Source organism: Tursiops truncatus, chromosome 1, assembly GCF_011762595.2.
Source record: "Tursiops truncatus isolate mTurTru1 chromosome 1, mTurTru1.mat.Y, whole genome shotgun sequence".
Taxonomy (NCBI): Eukaryota; Metazoa; Chordata; class Mammalia; order Artiodactyla; family Delphinidae; genus Tursiops; species Tursiops truncatus.
This window is the reverse complement of record NC_047034.1, coordinates 130,923,975-130,945,898: the sequence shown is the minus strand read 5'-3', so window position 1 is coordinate 130,945,898 and position 21,924 is coordinate 130,923,975. Positions and strand designations below refer to the sequence as shown.

The window sequence follows — 21,924 nt, the reverse complement described above, 5'->3', positions numbered from 1 at the left end:
TTTCCACACCAGGCCAGCCTTGCTTAAGGCACTGTCTTGCTTAAGGACTGGCTGCCCTGTGGCCCAGAGCCTGTGTTTAGGAATCTGCTATAGTGATACGAGGCCTCGCCTGCAAGACTGTGGGTGGGGTGTTTTTACTGTGGGCATGGAACAGGGGCCTGTATCTTGAGGACATATCCATTATACTTAGCCATTGAGAGGATGCTCGTTCTGAAGGCCTTCCTGAGCTTTTCCCCCTGAAATCCACTAACCTCAGCTTTATTGATTCGTATTTTTAAATTTTATTGAAGCATAGTTGCTTTACAATGTTGTGTTAATTTCTGCTGTACAGCAAAGTGATTCAGTTTTACATATATGTATTCTTTTTCATATTCTTTTCCATTATGGTTTATCGCAAGATATTGAATGTAGTTCCTTGGGCTATACAGTAGGATCTTGTTGTTTATGCATCCTATATGTAATAGTTTGCACCTGCTAATCCCACACTCTCAATCCTTCCCTCCCCCACCCCCTCCCCCTTGGCAACCACAAATCTGTTCTCTATGTGTGTGAGTCTGTTTCTGTTTCTTAGATAGTTTCATTTGTGTCATATTTTAGATTCCACATATAACTGATATCATATTATATGATATTTGTCTTTCTCTGTCTGGCTTACTTCACTTAGTATGATAATCTCTAGGTCCATCCATGTTGCTGCATATGGCATTATTTCATTCTTTTCTATGCCTGAGTAGTATTCCATTGTGTGTGTGTGTGTGTGTGTGTGTGTGTGTGTGTGTGTGTATATAAATATATATATATACACACACACACACACACCTATACGTATATACCACATCTTCTTTATCCATTCACCTATCAATGTACATTTAGGTTGTTTCCATGTCTTGCCTATTGTAAATAATGCTGCTATGAACATAAGGGTTCAGGCATCTTTTTGAATTATAGTTTTGTTTGGATATATGCCCAGGATTGGGATTGCTGGATCATATGGCAACTCTAGTTTTAGATTTTTGAGGAACCTGCATACTGTTCTCCACAGTGGCTACACCAATTTACATTCCCACCCACAGTGTAGGAGGGTTCCCTTTTCTCCACACCCTCTCCAGCATTTGTTATTCGTAGACTTTTTAATGATGGCAATTCTGACCGGTGTGAGGTGGTACCTCACTGTAGTTTTGATTTGCATTTCTCTAATAATTAGCAATGATGAGCATCTTAACATGTCCGTATTGGCCATCTGTATGTCTTCTTTGGAGAAAAGTCTATTTAGGTCTTCTGCCCATTTTTCAATTGTTTTTTCTGTTTTTTGTTATTGAGTTGTATGAGCTATTTGTATATTTTGGAAATTAAGCCCTTGTGGGTCATATCATTTGCAAATATTTTCTCCCAGCACTTATAACCTCAGCTTTCGACCCTTGAGACTGCCATGGGATGCTGAGTGCATTTGTCCAGCTCCTCCTGCAACAGAGATCCCAAATGTGCAATGGTGTAAACAAGCTAAAGAATTATTTCTTGTTCACATAAAAATGAGGAATAAACAACCAGGGGCAGATTCGATGGCTTTACAGTGTTGGGGGCCTAAGCTCTTTCTGACTTCTTATTCTATGATCCCTAGAGAGCTGGCCTCATCTTCATTGATCAAGATTTATCGCTACCACTTTCCAGCCAGTGGGAAGGGAGAAATGCATTTAAATGCAGGAGCCAGAGTTTGCACACATCGCTTCACTCACGTCTCAGTAGCCAGAACTTAGTTACGTGGCCACATCAAGCTGTAAGGGAGGCTGGGAGATGGAGTCTCTACTCTGGGTAGTGATGTGTCCAGCTAAAAGTTGGCGATTCTATTACTAAGGATGATGGGAAGAACAGATATTAGGGACAGCGACACCATCATTTTCCTGTCACTCATTTTAGACCCTTCTCCACCATCCAGTTTGTCATCACATCCTGGCCCACGCCCACCCCTGATGCCTTTCCCATAGGGCCCTATTCTTTATCCCTACTGACACCAGGACAAACGACCCTTACAGCTTTATACCTCGTGTCTTATGAGAACGTTTAGCACACCTTTTGCCTCCACATTGTCTCTTTCCACCCTCCCCCGTGATCATTCTCAAGTGCAGATCTGATCACGTGGCTCCACGGTTTAGAAATTCCTCAGTGGCTCCCCGCTGCCCAGAGCAGTGAGATCTTAACTGCAGATTTCTGAATCCCTGAAATTACATGCATATTTGGCACATATGTGCATTTTTCCAAAGAGAGCTTCAGAGTGTCCAAGGACTCTGTGATTTCCCCTCAAGTTACAGGCTCAAGTTCAAATCCGTAATGTCAACATACATGTCAACAAGTGAGATGTGTCTACCGACCTTCTTCTCAAATCTCTCCTCCAGTCATTCCCCTGTGCACCCTAAACCCAAGTCATCGTGAAATGACTCTGAAAGAGCAGGCCGTGCTCTTTCACACTCCACATCTTTACACCTGCTGTTCTATCTGGAATGCCTGGGCAAACTCCTATGCATCCCGCCGGCTTAGCTCAAAAGCCACCTCCTCTGGAGGCTTCCCTGACTCCCTCTGGCGGAGTCAGTCTCTGCAGCACGACTCAGACTTCCATCATTCATCCTATCACATAGCTGCTGTCAGCCTATGCCTGTCTCCTCCACCAAACCATGAACTCTGGAACCTAGGACCCAGAATAGATAGTCCACAGATGTTTGTTGCATAAATGTCACTCATGCCCCCCAAAACTCTAGTGTTATTTCTGAAATGTAAATCTGAGCATCGCTTACTATATTCCTATCTCCTTCAAGTCTTGTTACAGTGGCTTTCTCTCTGGCCTCATCTTGCCATCCTTCCTTTTTTCTATTCCAGGAACACTGGAGTTCTTCTAATGCTCCAAGTCAGTGTTCTCCCTTGTCTTGAGGCTCTATGCATGCTTCCTCAGCTCCTCTTTGCCTGGCTACTGCCTAGTCATCCTTCAGAGAGCTTCAACATTCCTTGGGAAGCCTTCCTCGACTCCCTCCCCACCTTCCAACTAGGCTGAGGGTCCCACCTATGTGTCCCCATCACACCTTGTACTTTCCCAGTTGCAATGTGCATCATTCTGGGCCAAGAGGACTTGTTTGTCTTTCTTCCCTGCTAAACTGTGAGTTCCTTGCCTAACTTGTCTACCAGCATGTCCCCATCCCCAAACACAGGACTTGGAAAGGAGTAAGTCCCTACAAATCTGTGTTAAATGAAGGTTAGGTGAATGAATTTCTCAGTCATAAACCAGTAGACTTTCATTGCCTTTAGAACAAAGAGTTATCACAGATTTCAGGCCCTTTTTGATCTGGTCCTCAGGTATTTTCAGTCTCATCTCTTCCAAATCCACCCTTTGATCTCAGCATCCCTCTCAAACTCTACATGGCAGTTCTATCCAACTGAATGAAGGTCCCCAAATGCCAGCCCTCAAATCTTTCAGCCTTGGCAACACTGGTCTCTCTGCCTGACACACTCTGTCCTCTCCTCACCTCTCAGTACTCTTCCTTTTCTGGCTAACATCCACTAATCTTTACATTTTCAATTAGACCCCTCTTTCTCTAGAAGCCTCCCTTGACTTCCTAAGGCCCGCTCTAGTGCCCTTTATTGGTACCCCTGTAGTGTTCTAGGCTTCCTTCTCACATTCTGTTTCCCCAAGTAGATGAAGTGGCCGTCTGAACTGTGTCACTATGATGTCTCTAATTCAAGCCCAGCACTTGCACACAGTGGGTACTCCAGAAATATTTGTGGAATAAACTATGTTGTCTGGTTTTATTCTTCACTATTAGCACATGTGTCCTGTCTTCCAAAGCAGATTGCAAGCTCCCATGCAGGCAGTGAAGGAAGCTAAAATACCTGTGGGTCTCCCCCCAGGCCTGAGCTTAATTCCTGTCTCCAGTGAGCCTGACTTATGTTGCTTGGAGGCTGTGCTGTCAGACACTTGATAAATGTATCAGACACTTGAACCTTGGCTTCAAGTCCTGGAAAGCCTGGGATTGGGATCATGGTAACCTTAGACACTGGTTTTCTAGAGGAAACCACAGCTGCTTTCCAAAAGCCAGCGCTGGGAACAGTGTCAGGCACAGGGCCGGTTTCAGCAGATTTTTGTGGAATGAATTCTAGAGCAGTGACAGTGACAGGGAGGCAGGTTGTGCTTGTTCATCTCACCATGCTCTGGGCTCAGACATTCCAATGGAATGGAATGGTTAAGTGATGAGATCATGTATTCACGTTCCAAACTCAACATGAAAAGAAATATTTAAAATCTCAGAAAGGGTGGAAAAGTCTTTCTCATAATGACTCAATGGCTTCAAACTCTAGGAAAACCAGTTTGCCTTCTCTGGTCAATAAGCAATTTTTTTATAGCTGGATTCGAATGAGATAATTATAAGAAATACGACCAAATAAAAGTTGCCACCCCAATATGAGATGCAGAAACAGACCCTAAATTGGCAACACAGGACACGGACCCCCTTACTGCTCTCTGCAGAAACACAATAGAAAATAAGACCCACATTGCAAATTCCCAAGATCTGAGAGCAGAGAAATGCAAAGAAACTTTGAGACAGAATATTGAGAGGCAGCATTTTAATATATAAATGATCAGGATGGGCCAGAGTCTTGCTACTGCACGTGTGGTGTGGCCCTGCAGCATCAGCATCCCCTGGGAACTGGTTAGAAATGTAGACTCTCCAGCCCCCTTCCCTCGCAGACTGACTGCGTCCCAACAAGCTCTCCAGGTGATTTGTATGCACATCAAAGTCTGAGAAGCACCCGGCTAGAACGTTTATTAATGTGGGGTTCTGCTCTTAAAATGTGCTGTGAGGTCAAAATAAACCCATTTAAAGCATTTTAGATCATTATTTGCTGCATTCTCTCTGAGCAACACCATCACACATCACTGTCCTGCTCTGGGACTTAGAGCCTCTCTCATGAATCACAAAGTTGTACTGAAGTTTGCTGTGCCATTTCGGCAGACCGTCTTTATGGATTACAAATTGGATTCCAAAACTTCCGTCAGCTGTTCCTTGCCCAGCACCCCCAGGACAAAGGTTGTATGATGATCTCCATTTTTAGAGATGATGAAATGGGGCGCAGAGAGGTTCCATGACTCACCCAAGGGGCACCAAGCAAATTGATATCTGAGTCAAATGAGAACTCAAGCTTTTGAGTTACCAGGGTGAGGCTCACCCAGCTTTGATGTCTTTCCTTTTTATACAAGAGAGACTTTTTTGCATAAGAGATTTTTAAGAAAGAACAAATTCATAGACAAAGCCATGCACATGTGGGCCCCTGGGATTGTGGAAGTTTAAGAACTAACTTTCCAGTAGACAGATATGTCAGTGCAGAGCGGGCCCTGCTCAGCCCAGCTTCCACATTCCTGCTGCAGGCTGACAAGCTCTGCAGCTAGGAGCCTCGGAAACCGCAGAGCCACATGAGGGCTCATAGTCTGCTCATAAGGGTGGAGGGGAAAGGAGCCAGGATTACCGCGAGTCCACGGGTACTGCTACAAAGGAACAGTGGTGGCTTCTGGATGATAAAAACCCATCCCAAGAAGTATGCTCACTCTGATTCATTTGTTTCTTTCACAGATTCAGAAGAGCTGACGTAACTGAACTCTGCCTACATACATGTGGTGTGCTTCACTGGATTGGATAACTTCCTGATTAATTCCAATTTCCTAGAGCAAAGCAGAGCCACTTGGTGACTCGGAAATGGTCAAGACTGTATATCTGGCATTGATGCCAATGTGCTTCTTCCTACCTCGTCTGAGTTTCAGATTTCTCTGTCAACGCCAATTAAACAAAGGCCCCAGAGGGGTTTGTCCAGTTTCACCTGCCTGCGTGGTGATTCTCCTAGGGTCCTACAGAGAATGACTGCCAGGGAAGCTGCTTAAATCCCACCCCTTCCCCACCCCCTCCTCTCTAGACATGCATATTCAATGGGATAGCTTCATATATAATTGATTATAAAACAGAAAGATGGCGCACTTTAAAATTCCACGTGAAAAGTATTGCTTGGCTACTGTGCTCCTGCCTGCCTGGTCTCTGCACGGTGCTACAAAGGGTGGAGTCACAAGGAACTCGAGGCTGAAGATAGCCGGGATTTTTTAGCCAACACCAATGCACTTCGTACCTTGCACCCCTCTGCAGCCCGCAGTTTCGGGGCTTGGCCTAAGGCAAAAACTACAAAGCATCCTAATGAGCAGGATTATACAAGAGGAATGTATGTGCCTATTTGACATAGTTTCTTCTCTTGCGGGGCGGCCCCCTGGCTATGACCCGTGCCCTCTCCGAGGGCGAGGGAGGAGTCCAGAGAAGGCCCCTTCTGTTCCCTGCTGCCAGCTCTTCTGCAGCCCCTACGGTCCCAGGGACCTGCCCTGCTTCGCGTGGGCCCGTAGCAGCCCTGCAATTTCCACATGGGCGGGCGATTTCAGAACGATGGACAAAGCCGTTCGGCCAGCCTACAGGGGAGAAAGAAAAGGAAAAACAAATTTTTATCCCATTTGCCTCCCACCGCAGAAAGGAAGGGTGAGTTGGGAGAAAGGGGTACGCATGGGACATAGAAGTCTATTCCAAGCATTCACAGAGGAGAGGAGGAAACTCAAATGGCATGAGGATCAGAGAAATGGGCCCCCTTCCACGGAAACATCATTCACTCCTGGGAAATCTGTGCCAATGAAAATAAAGAAGTGTTGCTTGGTTTTTAATACATTTTTTAAAAAATTGGAAAACAGAGGAATGAAAACAACTCTTCCATTATTCCATTACACAGACCTAAATGAGAGTTAGGATTTCGGTAAGTTTCCCTCCAGTCTTTTCTCCTGTGCAAATGTGTTGTTGGTTTTTTTTTTTTTTTTTTTTTGTGGTACGCAGGCCTCTCACTGCTGTGGCCTCTCCCGTTGCGGAGCACAGGCTCCAGAAGCGCAGGCTCAGCGGCCATGGCTCACGGGCCCAGCCACTCCGCGGCATGTGGGATCTTCCCGGACCGGGGCATGAACCCGTGTCCCCTGCATCGGCAGGCGGACTCTCAACCACTGCGCCACCAGGGAAGCCCTGTTGTTGGTTTTTAAATAGAGGAATGATAATGTATATCAATTCTGAATGTACTTTTATTTTTAACTCACCATGATATGCTCTAAGACTTTCCCTGCTCTTACATAGTCATCAGGACATAAAGGTTTTTCTTACTGGCTGTATAATATTCCATTATTTACTGAACTATTTTCCTTTTATTGGAGATTTAGGTTGTTTCCAAGTCTTCACCATGATAAACTTAGTGCAGAAAGCATCCTCCCATTCCTAACTATTTCCTAAGGACAAATTCTTTGAAGTGGGCTTGTAGCCCAGAAGGACACACTCATTTTTACTTCCCGATGCGTGATACCATGCTGCTTTTCTCACCATGGCTGCTGTGCAAGAAGCTTCCCATTCTGCTCTCTAAAGAAGCTGCAAACACAGCAGCTCTCAGAGGAAGCACCAACCATTCTCTACCCAGAGATGAGGGGAAGGACCGCCATGATGCAGTGGACGCTGAGCTCCGAGGGCTCAATCCCGAACCCAGAATTCTGACATCTAAACAGCTCTGAAAACCACTTTTTTGGCAACTCATTTTGAGGCAAAACGTGAGGTTATCTTGGTCCTTACTTAGCTCATTTAAGTATCAATACTTTTACATTTTGCTGTATAAACATGAATGGGTTTGACACATGGGGGCCACCCAAGACCCCGCTAGAGTGTTCTCCGCTCTACTGCAGATGGGGAAAATTACTTTCTAAAATGTGGAAACTCCAAAGAAGCAGGTGGGAAGTGTTCACGCTCAGCTAAAAACCCTTCAGTCTCTTCTCTGTGCTCCAGGATGGAGTCCAGCTGCCATCGGGGCTCCACACACATGTAAATAACTATAATGTATGGCCAAAGGCCAAACAAGCCAGCAAAGGAACAGAGTGAGCTCAAGGGACGGGATGACCACCCTGTGTATATGGGGGGAGGGCAGGGGGTGGGGAGAAGAAGGAAGTGGCATTTCAGCAGACAGGCTTCACAAAACAGATGAAGTTCTTGCCCTGAAAAGGCCTCATGATTCCCTGTACCCGCCTTTTACCCGTCTTTGTAAGTTGGTATTTGTGGGGTTATTTGATGAATCTCAGTGTCCACAAGGTCAGACACTGGATCTGGCCTGTTCTGCTGGCCTAGCCCCTGGCTCCGTGCCTGTAGTCTGGTCAGCCCTCAATAAGCACTGTTGAAAGAGGGAATGCTGGATGATAACAGAGTATTCATTTCAAGTTGATGAAGAACCTGAACCCCCTAAATCTTAATGAGTATGTTCTCAGATTGGCCAAGTCTGGAGGAAAGCAAAGATTTTCCACAGAAGATTCTTGTGAAAGCCCCACCGGAGGGGCCTGGGTTTATTTAGGCCTGTCCCCTGCTGCACTTTGTCAACCCTGATGCTCCACGTAAACAAGGAGACAGCGTGATTAACGTTATTATGGGAAAGAGCCACAGGGCCAGTCCCAGGGGACATGTGCACCCTTGAACAGGGCCCACCTGGAGATGACAGCCTGCATCTGTGGGCTCTTCAACTACACACGTGGAAAGCGGGGGGCCCCATTCATTTCAGAAAGTGTGGCCAGAGAGACCACCTAGGGAGGGTGTGCCCCCGAGATGCCTCTGCCCGAGCCCTGGGAACAAGCCCTCGGCCCGCGGCTCCGGTGGAAGCCAAGCACGGCAAGTCCCTGCTCGGCAGCACTGCAGGCCCAGAGAGCCCGAAGGGGTCAGGCAGCCAGCACACCTTGTGTGTGAGGGTGTGTGTGTGTGTGTGGTAGGGGGTTATCTCTCAATATGACAAAAACTCACCAAGAAGCCACTACATATCAGGCAAAGATGCGCAAGGCATAGTCTATGCCTTCAAGAAGCTTTCGCTTTGACGCATGCTTTGGAGTCACTGCCCAAACAAGTCCTTCAGAGGGTAAGCCTTGGGGGCCAGGGATCAGGTCTCACCACCACCTCCTCGTTCCCGTCACTCTGGGGGTCCCAATAGGCTGGGTGACCAATTTCCCGAATTACCTTCTCAACCTGGGGAAGGTGCCTTGCGGGCTGCTCTGGGGGTTCTGCATTTATAGCAACCTTTACATGTTGGTAGGATGAGAGAAACCAATTTCAGGACATGACTTCTCTTTCGGTTTTCCAAGGGAGCACCTAAGTCTCCAGAGGAAAGTGAACGCTGAAACGAGACGGTGGTCATGGTAAGGGCTGGACTCCACCCTTCAATGCAAAGCTGGAGGCACAGGGCTGGGTGCTTGCCAAGACCCAGTCATCGGTCCCCATCTCCCACTGAAACTTTTCACCCAAGTCACTTTGGGAAATTTGGGTGTGACTCCTGAGTCAACCCTGTCCCCAGCAGGCAGCAGGTGATTGGGCCGTGAGCAAGGTCTAGAAACTTCTGTGGGCCTGCCACCTGTATCGCTTGGGCACCCCTGTGCTCACTGGGCATCCCCTAACGCTCTCCACCTTCCCCTAAGACAGGCTTCCGCTACCATCTCCGGTTTAGCTGCCTAGTACCTTCTTCTCAGGCTGCCCCAAACTGCAACCAGCCTGTCCTCAACCTCCAGCACTTCACTGGGACAGCATTTCATCCCACCTGGATTTCAGCACTCACCTATACCAGGGTTTCTCAGCGGAGGCACTACTGCCATGTTGGGCCAGATAATCTGTAATTCTTCACTGTTCCTGTACTCTGTAGGATGTTTAGCAGCTACCCCGGCCTCTACCCACTAGATGCCAGGACTGCCCCACACACATACTTATGACAGATAAAGATGTCTCCAGACACTGCTGAATCTCCCCTAGAGGGCGCAATCACTCCCAGATGGGAGTACTTCTCCCTTTGGGCTCCAGCCTCCTCTGAATGGCTCCTCTAACTCCAGACCTTCATCCTCCCTACTCCCTCCAGACACTGCCTGCAAATGCCCAGGTCCCTACTCATTCACGTGGTGGCTGCCTCGTATTTGCTGTTGTGGTTCACCTATTCCCAACAATAACAGTTGCCATCAACTGAGTATCTCCTAGATGTCACGCAGGGGCTTTACAAATGTACCGTATTGAGGTCTGGTCTATTACTATCCTCATTTACAGACGAGCATGCAGAGGCTCAGAATGGTTAAGTGACCTGCCCAAAGGCACACAGTCACAGAACGCTGTTTCAAACTCATGAGTGTTTCATTCTAAAGTCCATGCTTCTAGACGCAAGAGAGAAGAGATATGGGAACATATGTATATGTATAACTGATTAAAAAATAAAATAAAATAAAAAGTTAAAAAAAAAATAAAGTCCATGCTTCTAACAATCACTTGATCTGTCCAAAGTTCAACAGAGCCCTACCTCCACCTACTGAAAGCAGCTACTGAGCTCTCTAATCTGTGGCGGGAGACTCAGTCTCACTGCCTGATGACCCCCACTAACCAGGGACTTCCAAAGCTCCTGCCCCCATCCCACAGGCCTGTCCTCTCAGGCCTCCCCTGGCCAATTGCACTGCTCACTCCTAAGAGGGCCCTGGGTCTGTCCCAGATTAAGGGGCCACCTCCTTCTGCCCCAGGGTGACCCTGCAGGGAGCGCATTAACATAGAGCCTTTATATGACTGTATCACATTTGGAAAAGGAGGCTCTTACTTCCGGAGCCCACCACTGTTCCCACAAGCATTTCAAGAGGGTCTGTGCTCTCTAATGATCACGGAAATGGCTTTGGGCAGAGCTGGAGTTCGTGGGACCTGAAGATACTGGGCCTGGGTGCCGGCTGCCTGGGTGCGGTACAAGGGACCCAGCAGCTTCAATCAGTGATGGGACAGTGGCAGGGCGTTTTCAGATGTGGCTTGGTAAGAGGGGCTGTCCCTGGGCGGGGAGGGGCCCCTCTTTCCCCCTCAGGCCTTTGTTCCTTTTGAAATGTGGATGTTAAGAAAGTACAGAGAAGTCTGTTTGAAGCTTTAAATTACAGTGTCAGCATTAAGTCAGACCTGGGCTCGAATTCTTGCTTCAAGAATCAGCAGCTTGTGACCTTATGACGGCTGTATAAACGCTCTAGGCCTCTGCTTCCTTATCAATACAAAACGGGGACGGCAGTATCTACCTCCCTGGATTACTGAGAGGATTCGTGAGGTAATGCATGGAAAGAGTTAGTTCCTGTGAGTGTTCTTAGGAGTTTGATGGAGCTGGTTCCACTAGCTGTGTGATCTTGGGTATGTTACTTAACCACTCAGGGCCTCCGTTCCCCCATGAGCAACAGAGTCAATCTAATAGGATTGTTGCGGGATTTAAACTAGAGAGTCCGTGGTAACTGCTTGGTACAGTACCTGGCACCAAGCCAGCATGTGATACAGGTTAGCTTTTATAACTATTGTTATCTCATCACTGTCACCACCACGACCACCACCATCATCACCATCATCATCATCAACGCCGTCGCCTCACAAGAAGCATGTATCTGGCAATGCAACTTCAAGCAGGGTGGCTTGATGAAATGGGCCACTCTGTAAGGTAGGTCACTGTCCAAGAGTGGACACAATTTGTACTTGGTTCCTTCATCCCGCCTTTGGGAGCCCCATGGACAGCATAGCCTCCCTACTCAAGCTGCCGCCTCAAAAGCCCACATGCTGCCATGACCAGATGCGGTTCAGGGTCAAGACCAGGCCTGAGCGCAATCCCTCAGCATGGTGTGAAAGGCTAGGGTTTGGGGTTTCTCAGCTCCAAGTCTCCCAGCATTTACATGGGTCATCTCATTTAAATCCAACAACGGCCTTATGAAGTCAATTCTGTTCCTAGTGCCATATGGTCCCTTGAATTTCGCCGGCTGGCAAGGTACTTTTCAGGAAGGGAAGTGGAACACCCACTTGTTAATTGCCTATAAGTCTCACCTTGTCAGTCAGGCTGCTGTCACAGGCCGGGTGTGCCAGGAGCAGCCGGACCATGTCGACGTTGCCATGGCGACAGGCCAGCATAAGGGCTGACGATCCATCATGGTCCTGGAGGTTGACATCTGCCTGGCAGCTCAGTAGCGCTTGGACCATGTCCTCCCGGTCGTGGCTGACTCCCAGCATCAGCGCAGTCTGGCCTCCCTGCACACAGAGAGCAGGGGCGTGGTGAGGCTGGGGTTGATGGGAAGGACCCCCTCCGCAGCCTGGGTGTAGTCAGGAGAGACTTCTCTGGAAAATGACAGTTGACCTGAATCTCTGTGGTAAGGGACACGTCGTCCTTGGCCTGGTAAATTTCTACTCCTCTTCCAAGACACGAGTCAAATGCTGCATCCTCTCTAAAGCCCTCTACTAACACCCCAGGCACAGGGTTCATAACACAGCATTTACCACTTGGCATTTCAACCGGTCAACCTGTCTCTTTCTCATAGACTGTGACATCTTTGATGGCAGGAGCTAAGTCTTTTTCATCTCTGTCTCTCCAGTGCCTAGCACCAAGTACATGCTGATAAGTGCTGAATGATGGAATAACTGAAGGGTTGAATACTTCAGGACCATGGCTTCTGACTCCCCGCCCCAGCCTAACTTCCTACAGGAAGTCTTGGGCTGCTCTGAACACCTCTGGTATTTTCAGTTGAATGATACCCAGAAGCCTCTTTTCTCAAGAAGCTCTCTGTTTACATGGTCCTGTGGTCATTTCTAATTCACAGCCATTGACAACAATCTTTCACAACCCTGTAATCATCAATGCACATGGCAACGGATTAGAGTCAGAAAGTAAGACCAAGATCTGGTTCTGCTGTTTCCTACTGCGTGACCCTGGCCACGTCCCTTCGTGTCCCTGAACCTTGGTCTTTCTTTCTTAAAAATTAATATAATTATGATCCATCCTGTATACCTCACAGGGCTTTTGTGAAAATCAAATGAGATAAAGGGTATAAATATAAAAATGTGTGGCAGTAACTTTTCTGATTACAAATTGATCATCATTTTTCCTGGATTTTCCTGTATATACATAGTCCTCTTATGCGACTTGATTATATATTTTGCCCTCGTGGTTCTCTCCTGGGTTCCAGGCAGCTCAGGCATGTCTCTCTGACTGTCAGGCTTTGTAGGGATGTGAGAAGAGGTAAGGACTGGTTTCTTTCCTCTCAGATCCCCTGTGGCTCTGAACACAGTGTCTTACACGTAAAATATGTTGGCTGATGAGTTCACTGATTAAAGCTCCGATCTGCAGTCACTGATGGATTATGCTTCCCTGCCCGGAAGGCTGGGGCTTAGAGAAAAGAAAGGGGGTTGCAATCAGAAAAATCCTGGCTTTGCCGCATTCTGTACTTATGTGAATCTGGACGAGTTCACCTCTCGGTGACTCTTCCTGATCTGGTAAAGCAGGAATGCTTAACGACATTACCTCCCTTCTGGGGCTGGTGTGAGGCCTGAGCGCGGCACAGATGCTGTGTACATGTCAGCTATTATTGCATTTAGGAGCATTAGAGATGAGGTCTGACCATCGCCTGGGACGTGTGAATGCATCGTTAGGTGTCCTGGTTCCCCATTTCTCTGGAACCCAGACAGATCTTTCCAGAGAAGCTTCTTTGCTCTTTGGTTTGCTTATGCTCAGCCCTGAGGTAATGCTTGTTTACTGCACTAACCAGACCATAGGTTTCCCTCCAGACCCCTCTCTTTGAGTGGTATTAAAGCCAGATGACATATGCAGATGTCTTCCTGTCTGCCTCCTGCCTGACTTGGGGCCCCCTCCCTCCTGGTCTGGCTCCATACAATTTAATTCAACCACCATTTACAGATCACTGCTATGGCCCGGTGCAGCGCTGACCCTGGAGATACAGAGAGAAATAAGTAGTTTAGCCCGGGAGACTCCTGGCCTCCCAGCTCACTCCTATTTAACCTGGTACCTGCAGCTCCCCTCATACGTAAAGCCCCAGAGGGTGCTGAAGGGTGCAGCTGCACTATGAATTCCCATCCCTCCCTTGGTGACCTGGGATGGGTCCCTTACTCTCCTAGAGCATTGGTTTCTCCTGTATAAGAAGGGCATGGATTTTGATCATTAGTGAGCACTCCCCCTTCAAGAGGACCAATTTAGAAAAAAAAGATTTGATATGTTGCTGGAAAACATATTATTTAAAATGAAAACAGCTTTACTGAGTCCTATGGAGTAGGTGGGTGAAGATACTTTGAAAACTAGAGAGTAAGCTACAAATGTCTGTTTCTTGCCACCAATAGAATTGCTAGTATGTGACATGTGCAAAGAGACTTTGCCATCAGGTTAGGCTACTGTCTGCAATCACTTTGGGGTCGGGGTGGTGAGCAGAGTTAAACAGGTGGTTGGGAGACAATTTTCTATTTTCTATGGGTCTCTTGGCTTTCTGCATATTTAGTGATTCAGGCAATATGTGACCTTTTGTTCTAGACTATCTTTTTAAGGGTGAATGTACAATGAACAGCGTTGGAACTTAGAGACATTGTCCCCTCCAGAACAGAGGGCAGACACGCTTACTATCCAGTATGAAAGATTCAGGTTCCCTAAGCTCAGGGTTCTTCCCCAGTAACACAATCTACTCTGTGTGCAGGGATCCGGCCCTCCTCACACCGCCCTGTGCGAAGTGGGAATTGGGACTTGGGGAACTGGTATAAATACCAATGCTCTGACTACTGTTACTGCTGTGAGTAACACACTGTCCTTTGTCTCTTGCACAAGAGTCCTGGGTCATCTGCCAGCATCCACGACACATGTTAGCTTTAAGGTAGAGTAAAATCTCAGACCCTTTACACTTCTTTTTTTTTTTTTTTTTGCCGTACGCGGGCCTCTCACTGTTGTGGCCTCTCCCGTTGCAGATCACAGACTCCGGACGTGCCGCTCAGCGGTGGCCATGGCTCACGGGCCCAGCCACTCCACAGCCATGTGGGATCCTCCCGGACCGGGGCACGAACCCGTGTCCCCTGCATTGGCAGGCGAACTCTCAACCACTGCGCCACCAGGGAAGCCCCCTTTACACTTCTTGAGAGTTAGGCTACACTGATGATCACTCTGGGGGGAAATGGAGAGTGGAATGCACTCTGCTTGTTCTTCTATTGGTCAAAGATGGGTAAGTGGCCTTTCGAGGAATGCCCACTGTTCCATATGGAGCTTTGTCTACTGGCTAAGGGCCACACCCCTACTCTGTGTTCTCAAGTAGAAGGGCCCAGAAGGTGAACAGAGACATCCCAACCCTCTGGACTGCTTTGTAATTTATGATCGAGGTGGATCTCCTGCAGGGGCTTTCTAGAGCACAACTAGCAAACGCCTTCTCAAGGTGCTAACTGCGGAACATTCGGTTTGAGGAGTCAGACCCAGATGGAATTTGCCCAGTTTCAGACGGGGACATAGATTACAAGCTCATGACCTCTGTCCCAGCCTGTCTGGGTCTCAGGAGGCTCTGAGGAAACTGAATGTCCAGTCTTTGGACAGATGCCATTTGGAGGGCCCAGACTTCTCGGGTTAAAAACTCTACATGGATCTTCATGGAGTTTCTCACCCCAGTGGCAGAATAAAACTGGGAGGTGCCCGTGTTCATTAAAGAGGAGATCATGTTCACATCTCCTACCTGAGTAGCTTGGATGTTCACATCTCCTTCTCGTAAGAGTTTCCAGACAACAGCCATGTCTTCATCGGTCTCTGCAGAAGCCAGGGGAGTGATCATCACGGCGGTGTAGCCAGCTTTGTTCTGATGGTCCACGTTGCAGACGCCTGCAAGAGAAACACCGAAGCTGGAACAGCTCCCGAGAGGCTGGAAGCCAGGCTTTAGCCTGTTCAACAGGATGCTGCCAGCTGGTTGAAGGGCCACAGGATAGAGCAATCCTTTCCCAGTGGTGGAATCTATGTTCTACATTTTTTAACAGCCTTTAACAGTGGCCACTTTTCTTTACAAGTTTTCTGAGGATACCCAGCAAGAAAGGTCCACAGGAGAGTCAGAGGTGGCCAAGGGGGCCAATGACCTTGACTTTATTTCCTAAAGTGGAGGACAAACATTATTCCTATTTTACAGATGAGGACCCTGAAAGTCAGTGAAGTAATATCAACTGCCCAAGTGAAGGAGAAGTGAGACCAGGACTCAGGTCTATCCGGCGCTAGAGCCCATCACTCACATGGCCTCACGTCACCCACAGGTGTGTATTTCAGGTCTGGTTCTATGTCTATGTGTAACTCTTAAGCAGCTGTCTATGGTTGTAGGTCTTTTCAAAGGCTAGTGATATCTTGTGCAATGGACCAGGGGACATGAAAAACACCCCAGGATAAACATGGGAAATCTTCCGGGAATAACCATTTTCATTTGAAAAGCAGAGTGGAAAATAAAACACTCCACAAATTTTTATATTAAAGCAATTAAGAATATACATTTCATAATAGAATGAAAAACTGGCATATTTTTAAGATGAAGTATTAAATGAGAACTCAAAAGAAATTTCTGCTTTGTAACCCTGGGGATATGCATTCATATCCCTTCCCACCAAAGGAGACATAGGAGGTCTTCAGCCTGTTATCTGTTGTCTGAAGGCTCCCACTTCATAAGGGTGGTACAGTGTGGAAAACCAAATCTTCCCTGTACTGTTGCTCATGCAAAAAATCTACGTGTCTCTTTGGGACAATAATAAAACAATCTCAGTAAGACAAGTCTGAGATTTTCTTAGCATTTCTTCTGTAAAATGGGGATAATAACAGGACCTATAAGGTTACTGTGAAAGTTAATGAGTTAATGTATTAAAAGCACTTAGAACAGTGCCTAGCACATAATAAACACTCAATAAGTGTTAGCTGTTATTACTATTATTGTCCAGAAGGTTATTCTTGTCTTTATATCCTTGCTACTTGCTCTTGAAGACTTAGAGCTTCATTGTAACAAATCTGGTTTACGACAAAATGTCAGGATTACTTATAAGTTCTGTGCAAGGCCTTATCTTTGATAAAGGAGGTAGGAATGTACAGTGGAGAAAGGACAGCCTCTTCAATAAGTGGTGCTGGGAAAACTGGACAGGTACATACAAAAGTATGAGATTAGATCACTCCCTAACACCATACACAAAAATAAGCTCAAAATGGATTAAAGACCTAAATGTAAGGCCAGAAACTATCAAACTCTTAGAGGAAAACATAGGCAGAGCACTCTATGATATAAATCACAGCAAGATCCTTTCTGACCCACCTTCTAGAGTAATGGAAATAAAAACAAAAATAAACAAATGGGACCTAATGAAACTTCAAAGCTTTTGCACAGCAAAGGAAACCATAAACGAGACCAAAAGACAACCCTCAGAATGGGAGAAAATATTTGCAAATGAAGCAACTGACAAAGGATTAATCTTCAAAATTTATAAGCAGCTCATGCAGCTCAATAACAAAAAAACAAACAACCCAATCCAAAAATGGGCAGAAGACCTAAACAGACATTTCTCCAAAGAAGATATACAGATTGCCAACAAACACATGAAAGGATACTCAACATCACTCGTCATTAGAGAAATGCAAATCAAAACTACAATGAGATATCATCTCACACCAGTCAGAATGGCCATCATCAAAAAATCTAGAAACAATAAATGCTGGAGAGGGTGTGGAGAAAAGGAACACTCTTGCACTGCTGATGGGAATGTGAATTGGTACAGCCACTATGGAGAACGGTATGGAGGTTCCTTAAAAAACTACAAATAGAACTACCATATGACCCAGCAATCCCACTACCGGGCATATACCCTGAGTAAACCATAATTCAAAAAGAGTCATGTACCAAAATGTTCATTGCAGCTCTATTTACAATAGCCAGGAGATGGAAACAACCTAAGTGCCCATCATCGGATGAATGGATAAAGAAGATGTGGCACATATATACAATGGAGTATTACTCAGCCATAAAAAGAAATGAAATTGAGCTATTTGTAATGAGGTGGATGGACCTAGAGTCTGTCATACAGAGTGAAGTAAGTCAGAAAGAGAAAGACAAATACCGTATGCTAACACATATATATATGGAATTTAAGAAAAAAGAAAAATGTCATGAAGAACCTAGGGGTAAGACAGGAATAAAGACACAGACCTACTAGAGAATGGACTTGAGGATATGGGGAAGGGGAAGGGTAAGCTGTGACAAAATGAGAGAGTGGCATGGACATATATACACTACCAAACGTAAAATAGATAGCTAGTGGGAAGCAGCCACATAGCACAGGGAGATCAGCTCGGTGCTTTGTGACCACCTAGAGGGGTGGGATACGGAGGGTGGGAGGGAGGGAGACGCAAGAGGGAAGAGATATGGGAACATATGTATATGTATAACTGATTCACTTTGTTATAAAGCAGAAACTAACACACCATTGTAAAGCAATTATACTCCAATAAAGATGTAAAAAAAAAAAAAAAGTTCTGTGCAAGGGAAAAAAACCCCAACAATATTTGTTTGACATTCCCTCCACTCCATCCCAAACAATTTTTCAGAAATGTGTCATAGTGAACCAGAATGCCAATGGATACAGTTGGGCTCAGGTATCAGCAATTTCCTCGCCTGAAGCCTCTCTGACCACTGTCATGACAAGCTGGGCTATGAAAGCCTAATAATAACTCCATGCATCGCCTCACAACTCTGTTCTGATAAAGACGGGAATATCTGCATTGCCACCTTAATGACTTTAAAATTTTTACCCCGTGACTATTTTATGTTTGCTTTTAAGATGCATAAATGAGCCTCAGGTTACGATTCTCTATACTCTCTTCAGAAACGTGACCTATAACTCAGTAGAGTGAGAACTAACTCCTACCCAGGGGCTCTGAAAAGGGGCTGAGGACCCCTGGCTTTCACAGCGGATGTTTCTGAGCAGCTCCAGGGAGCAAACCAACCTCCCCGGAGGCGAGGAGAAGGCTCTTGACTGAACATCCTCCAACTCGGCCAGCTTCCTCTTCTGCAGAGGCGTCCTGGCGAAATAGAGGACGGATCACAACGGACTAAAGGGGTGGAGGTGCACCCATGGCTCTCTTCTCAATAATGATGAGTCACTTCTGTGCAGCCCTTTACAGTTTGTAATGTGCTTTCCAGATGCTTCACAAATGGCTGGGAAGGGAGCCCAGTTTGGAGTGGGACAGATCTGCCCTCCTCAACACCCCGACTACAGTGAGGGAAAGGAATGGCGCTTTCAGACCGTCTCCCCAGCCCCCTTCATTCTTTATGCTTGCGGCTGTTGTGCTATTTCAGCATGTTAAAGGGGAAAGCTTCCAAACCACTTTAGGGTTGATGAGTATTGACTGGACCTCAGACAACATCAGCAGAAATTTATAACAAACAAATCAAAGGTTGTCTGTTCTCCAGCCTGGCCTGGCTCAGCCAGAGGACTTCTAACAGGCTGCAAGCCTGTGCGCTACTTAGAGAAGAAGGTGCTACATTATGGTTCTTTAGAGTTTTTGTGCACATAATAGGTGCGCCTAAGGTCTCACAGTGCCCCTGGAACCTAGCTTCGGGTAGTAGAAAAATGCCCAGGTTGGGAGGGTGACAGATCATGGTTAGAATTCTGGCTTAGTTACCTACTGGCTCTGTGACCTTGACCACAGAACTTGACCTCTCTGAGCCTCAGTTGTCTCACTTGGAAAATGCATTAAATATCTGCTTCACAATCCCCGCAAGGACTGCATATGGCCGTATTGCACTGTGTCTGGGCTGGGGAAGGCACTCAACAAACAGTAGGTGGTGTTGTTATTCACCTTCTATAATGAAAGGCCCTAACACTGAACACAGTAAATGCAACCCAGAGGCATGCTCCTTTAATGATGTGCCTTTCTCAACAGAGCTACCATTTTTAGGGTATCCATGAATCCCTGAAGAATGTTAGAATTGTAACTTCGTCTTCCTCTGATGATGCAGAAAGAACTTCAGGCTGTCATTATGTACATCACCTTTCCATGCAGGTAAGGAGTCTCAAGGCTGCTTAATGGAATTTTGGAGAATGAAAGTTTAATGGAATTTAACCTAGCTCCCAGGAATCATCCGTCCACTCGTTCACCTAACAGATATTTTCACTCGACACCCACCATGAGCCAGGAACTGGTCTAGGTGCTGGGGATACTGAAAGGAAGGGGACAGACAAGAGCCTCCCTCAGGTTAACTGCGTTCTGTTAGACTCAGAGAGAAGTGACAAGCAAAGGTCACCTGAAGAAGAACTTGGTGTACTGCTAGAGGGAGATGCGACAGCCACTTCAGACGGATCACCAAGAAGCCTTCTGCGGTGCCGTCTGAGCTGTGACTTGAATGATGAGAAGAAGCCAGTTATGAGAATAGTTTCAGGGAAAAGGATCCAGATGGAAAGAAAATGCAAACGTCCTAAGGAGGGAATGAGTGTGGTGAGTTTGAGGCCCACACGTGGCTGGAGTGGAGGGAAGGAGGGTGCATGGTGGTGGCAGAGAGAGCAAAGGCAGGCAGGCCCAGGCCATCTGGGATTCCTGAAGGCCAAGAGCAAGGGGAAGCCGTGGGAGGGATTTAAGCGGGGTCGGTGGGGGGGGGAGGACAAGATACAGGTTGGGGGAAAGCTGTTGGATCCAAACTTCAGACTTCCTGATGCCTGTTTAAACTCCCCCTCCAGCTTCCTAAGTAAGGGTGTACTGTTCTAGCATGCGCTCTAATTCCTGGTTGCCACAGTATCGACTTCAAATCCCAGCAACACACTTAGTCGTTGCGTGATCTAGAGCAAGTATGTTGACTTTTCGGAGTGTCACTTTCATCACCTGTAAAACAGGAATAATCTTCCTAATAACAGGATCGTTATGACGATTAAATGACATCTCAGGTGTCAGGTGCTTAGCAGAGGACCTAATCCGTGTAGATCATTTGCGGTTTTATACCTCTTGTAGGTACCCTCCTAGATATCCCTCATACAGCCCTCCTAAGCTCACTGATGACATTCGACTGGGACCCACACACCTTCAGTCGGTCCCATCCCCCGCCTGTCCACACTGGCACTCCTAGGCTGCTTGGTGTTGTCACACGCTCTGCAGAAAGTCCACTCTAAGCCCTGTGAGGTGGTCTCAGCAGACATAGAGTTCTTTGTTTGACTATTAACCACCCTTTCCAGCCCCTAAGACGAGCAAGACCATTTGCAATGATTCTCCACCAGAGGGAAGAGTCTTCCCTTCCTCCAGACTTCCAACAACTAAGAACCTAATGCTCACTTCCCTTCTCTCCTCCTCAAATCCCTCTGGACCTTCACCCACTCTCCCTTCCTTTTGCTTCCATCTCGGAGGAATAAATATCCCAGCAGCTTGCCTATGCTGACCTCGTCTGCCTCTGCTGTGGATTCCAGGTTTTTCCAGCTTCTCGAAAACCTTGCTCCATCAAGCATCTTCTCTCCTTTGTATCTTTAATCTCTCTCTCTCTCTTTGTCTCTCTCTGTCTGCCCCTTTCTCTGTCTGCCCCTTTCTCTGTCTCTGTCTCTCTCTGTCTCTCTCTGTCTCTCTCTCTCTCAGATTCTTCTTCTCAGCCAACAGACATATTCAGGTCTCCTCCATCCCCATTCACTCAAAAATAACTCTCCCCATCCTCTCCTGCTTCCTCCAGCTATCGTGCTACATCACTGCCTTCCCTAGCCCATGAACGTCACTCCTTTCACTTCTGAAATCTGGTTTCCTCCCAACAGGCCCCTGAAACAATTGTTTCCGAAGTCATCAGTGACCCCTTCCCAAATCTGCCAACCAACCCCAGGCATCATCCTTCAGGGACACTACAGTACAGTATTTGACCCAGTGGACAATCTTCTTTCTTCCTGACATTTTCTTCTTCAATGGCCTGGGACTTTTCTCTGTCTGCCAGAACCTACACGCCGCAGTGCACATTTCCTGCTCTCTAAACGGTATTATCTCACTTCTTTTGAGCCCTGAAATCCCATTCTGCACCTCTCTCTGGTGAGCCATCATGCCGTC

At 46.8% G+C, this 21,924-nt stretch overlaps 1 protein-coding gene across 4 annotated transcripts in view; it reads right to left on the bottom strand.

The window, feature by feature from the left end:
• Positions 1 to 4,590: 4,590 nt before the first annotated feature.
• The window catches only part of KANK4 (KN motif and ankyrin repeat domains 4), a 69,637-nt gene continuing 52,303 nt past the window's right edge, over positions 4,591 to 21,924 (bottom strand). For all 4 annotated transcript variants that reach the window (XM_073789037.1, XM_019919234.3, XM_073789044.1 and 1 more), the window contains 3 exons: positions 15,581 to 15,723; positions 11,922 to 12,122; positions 4,591 to 6,481 (listed from right to left, as the gene is read on the bottom strand). In XM_073789037.1, the coding sequence (XP_073645138.1) occupies positions 6,377 to 6,481; positions 11,922 to 12,122; positions 15,581 to 15,723 (449 nt within the window). In that variant the 3' untranslated portion in view covers positions 4,591 to 6,376. The remainder of the gene's footprint in view (positions 6,482 to 11,921; positions 12,123 to 15,580; positions 15,724 to 21,924) is intronic.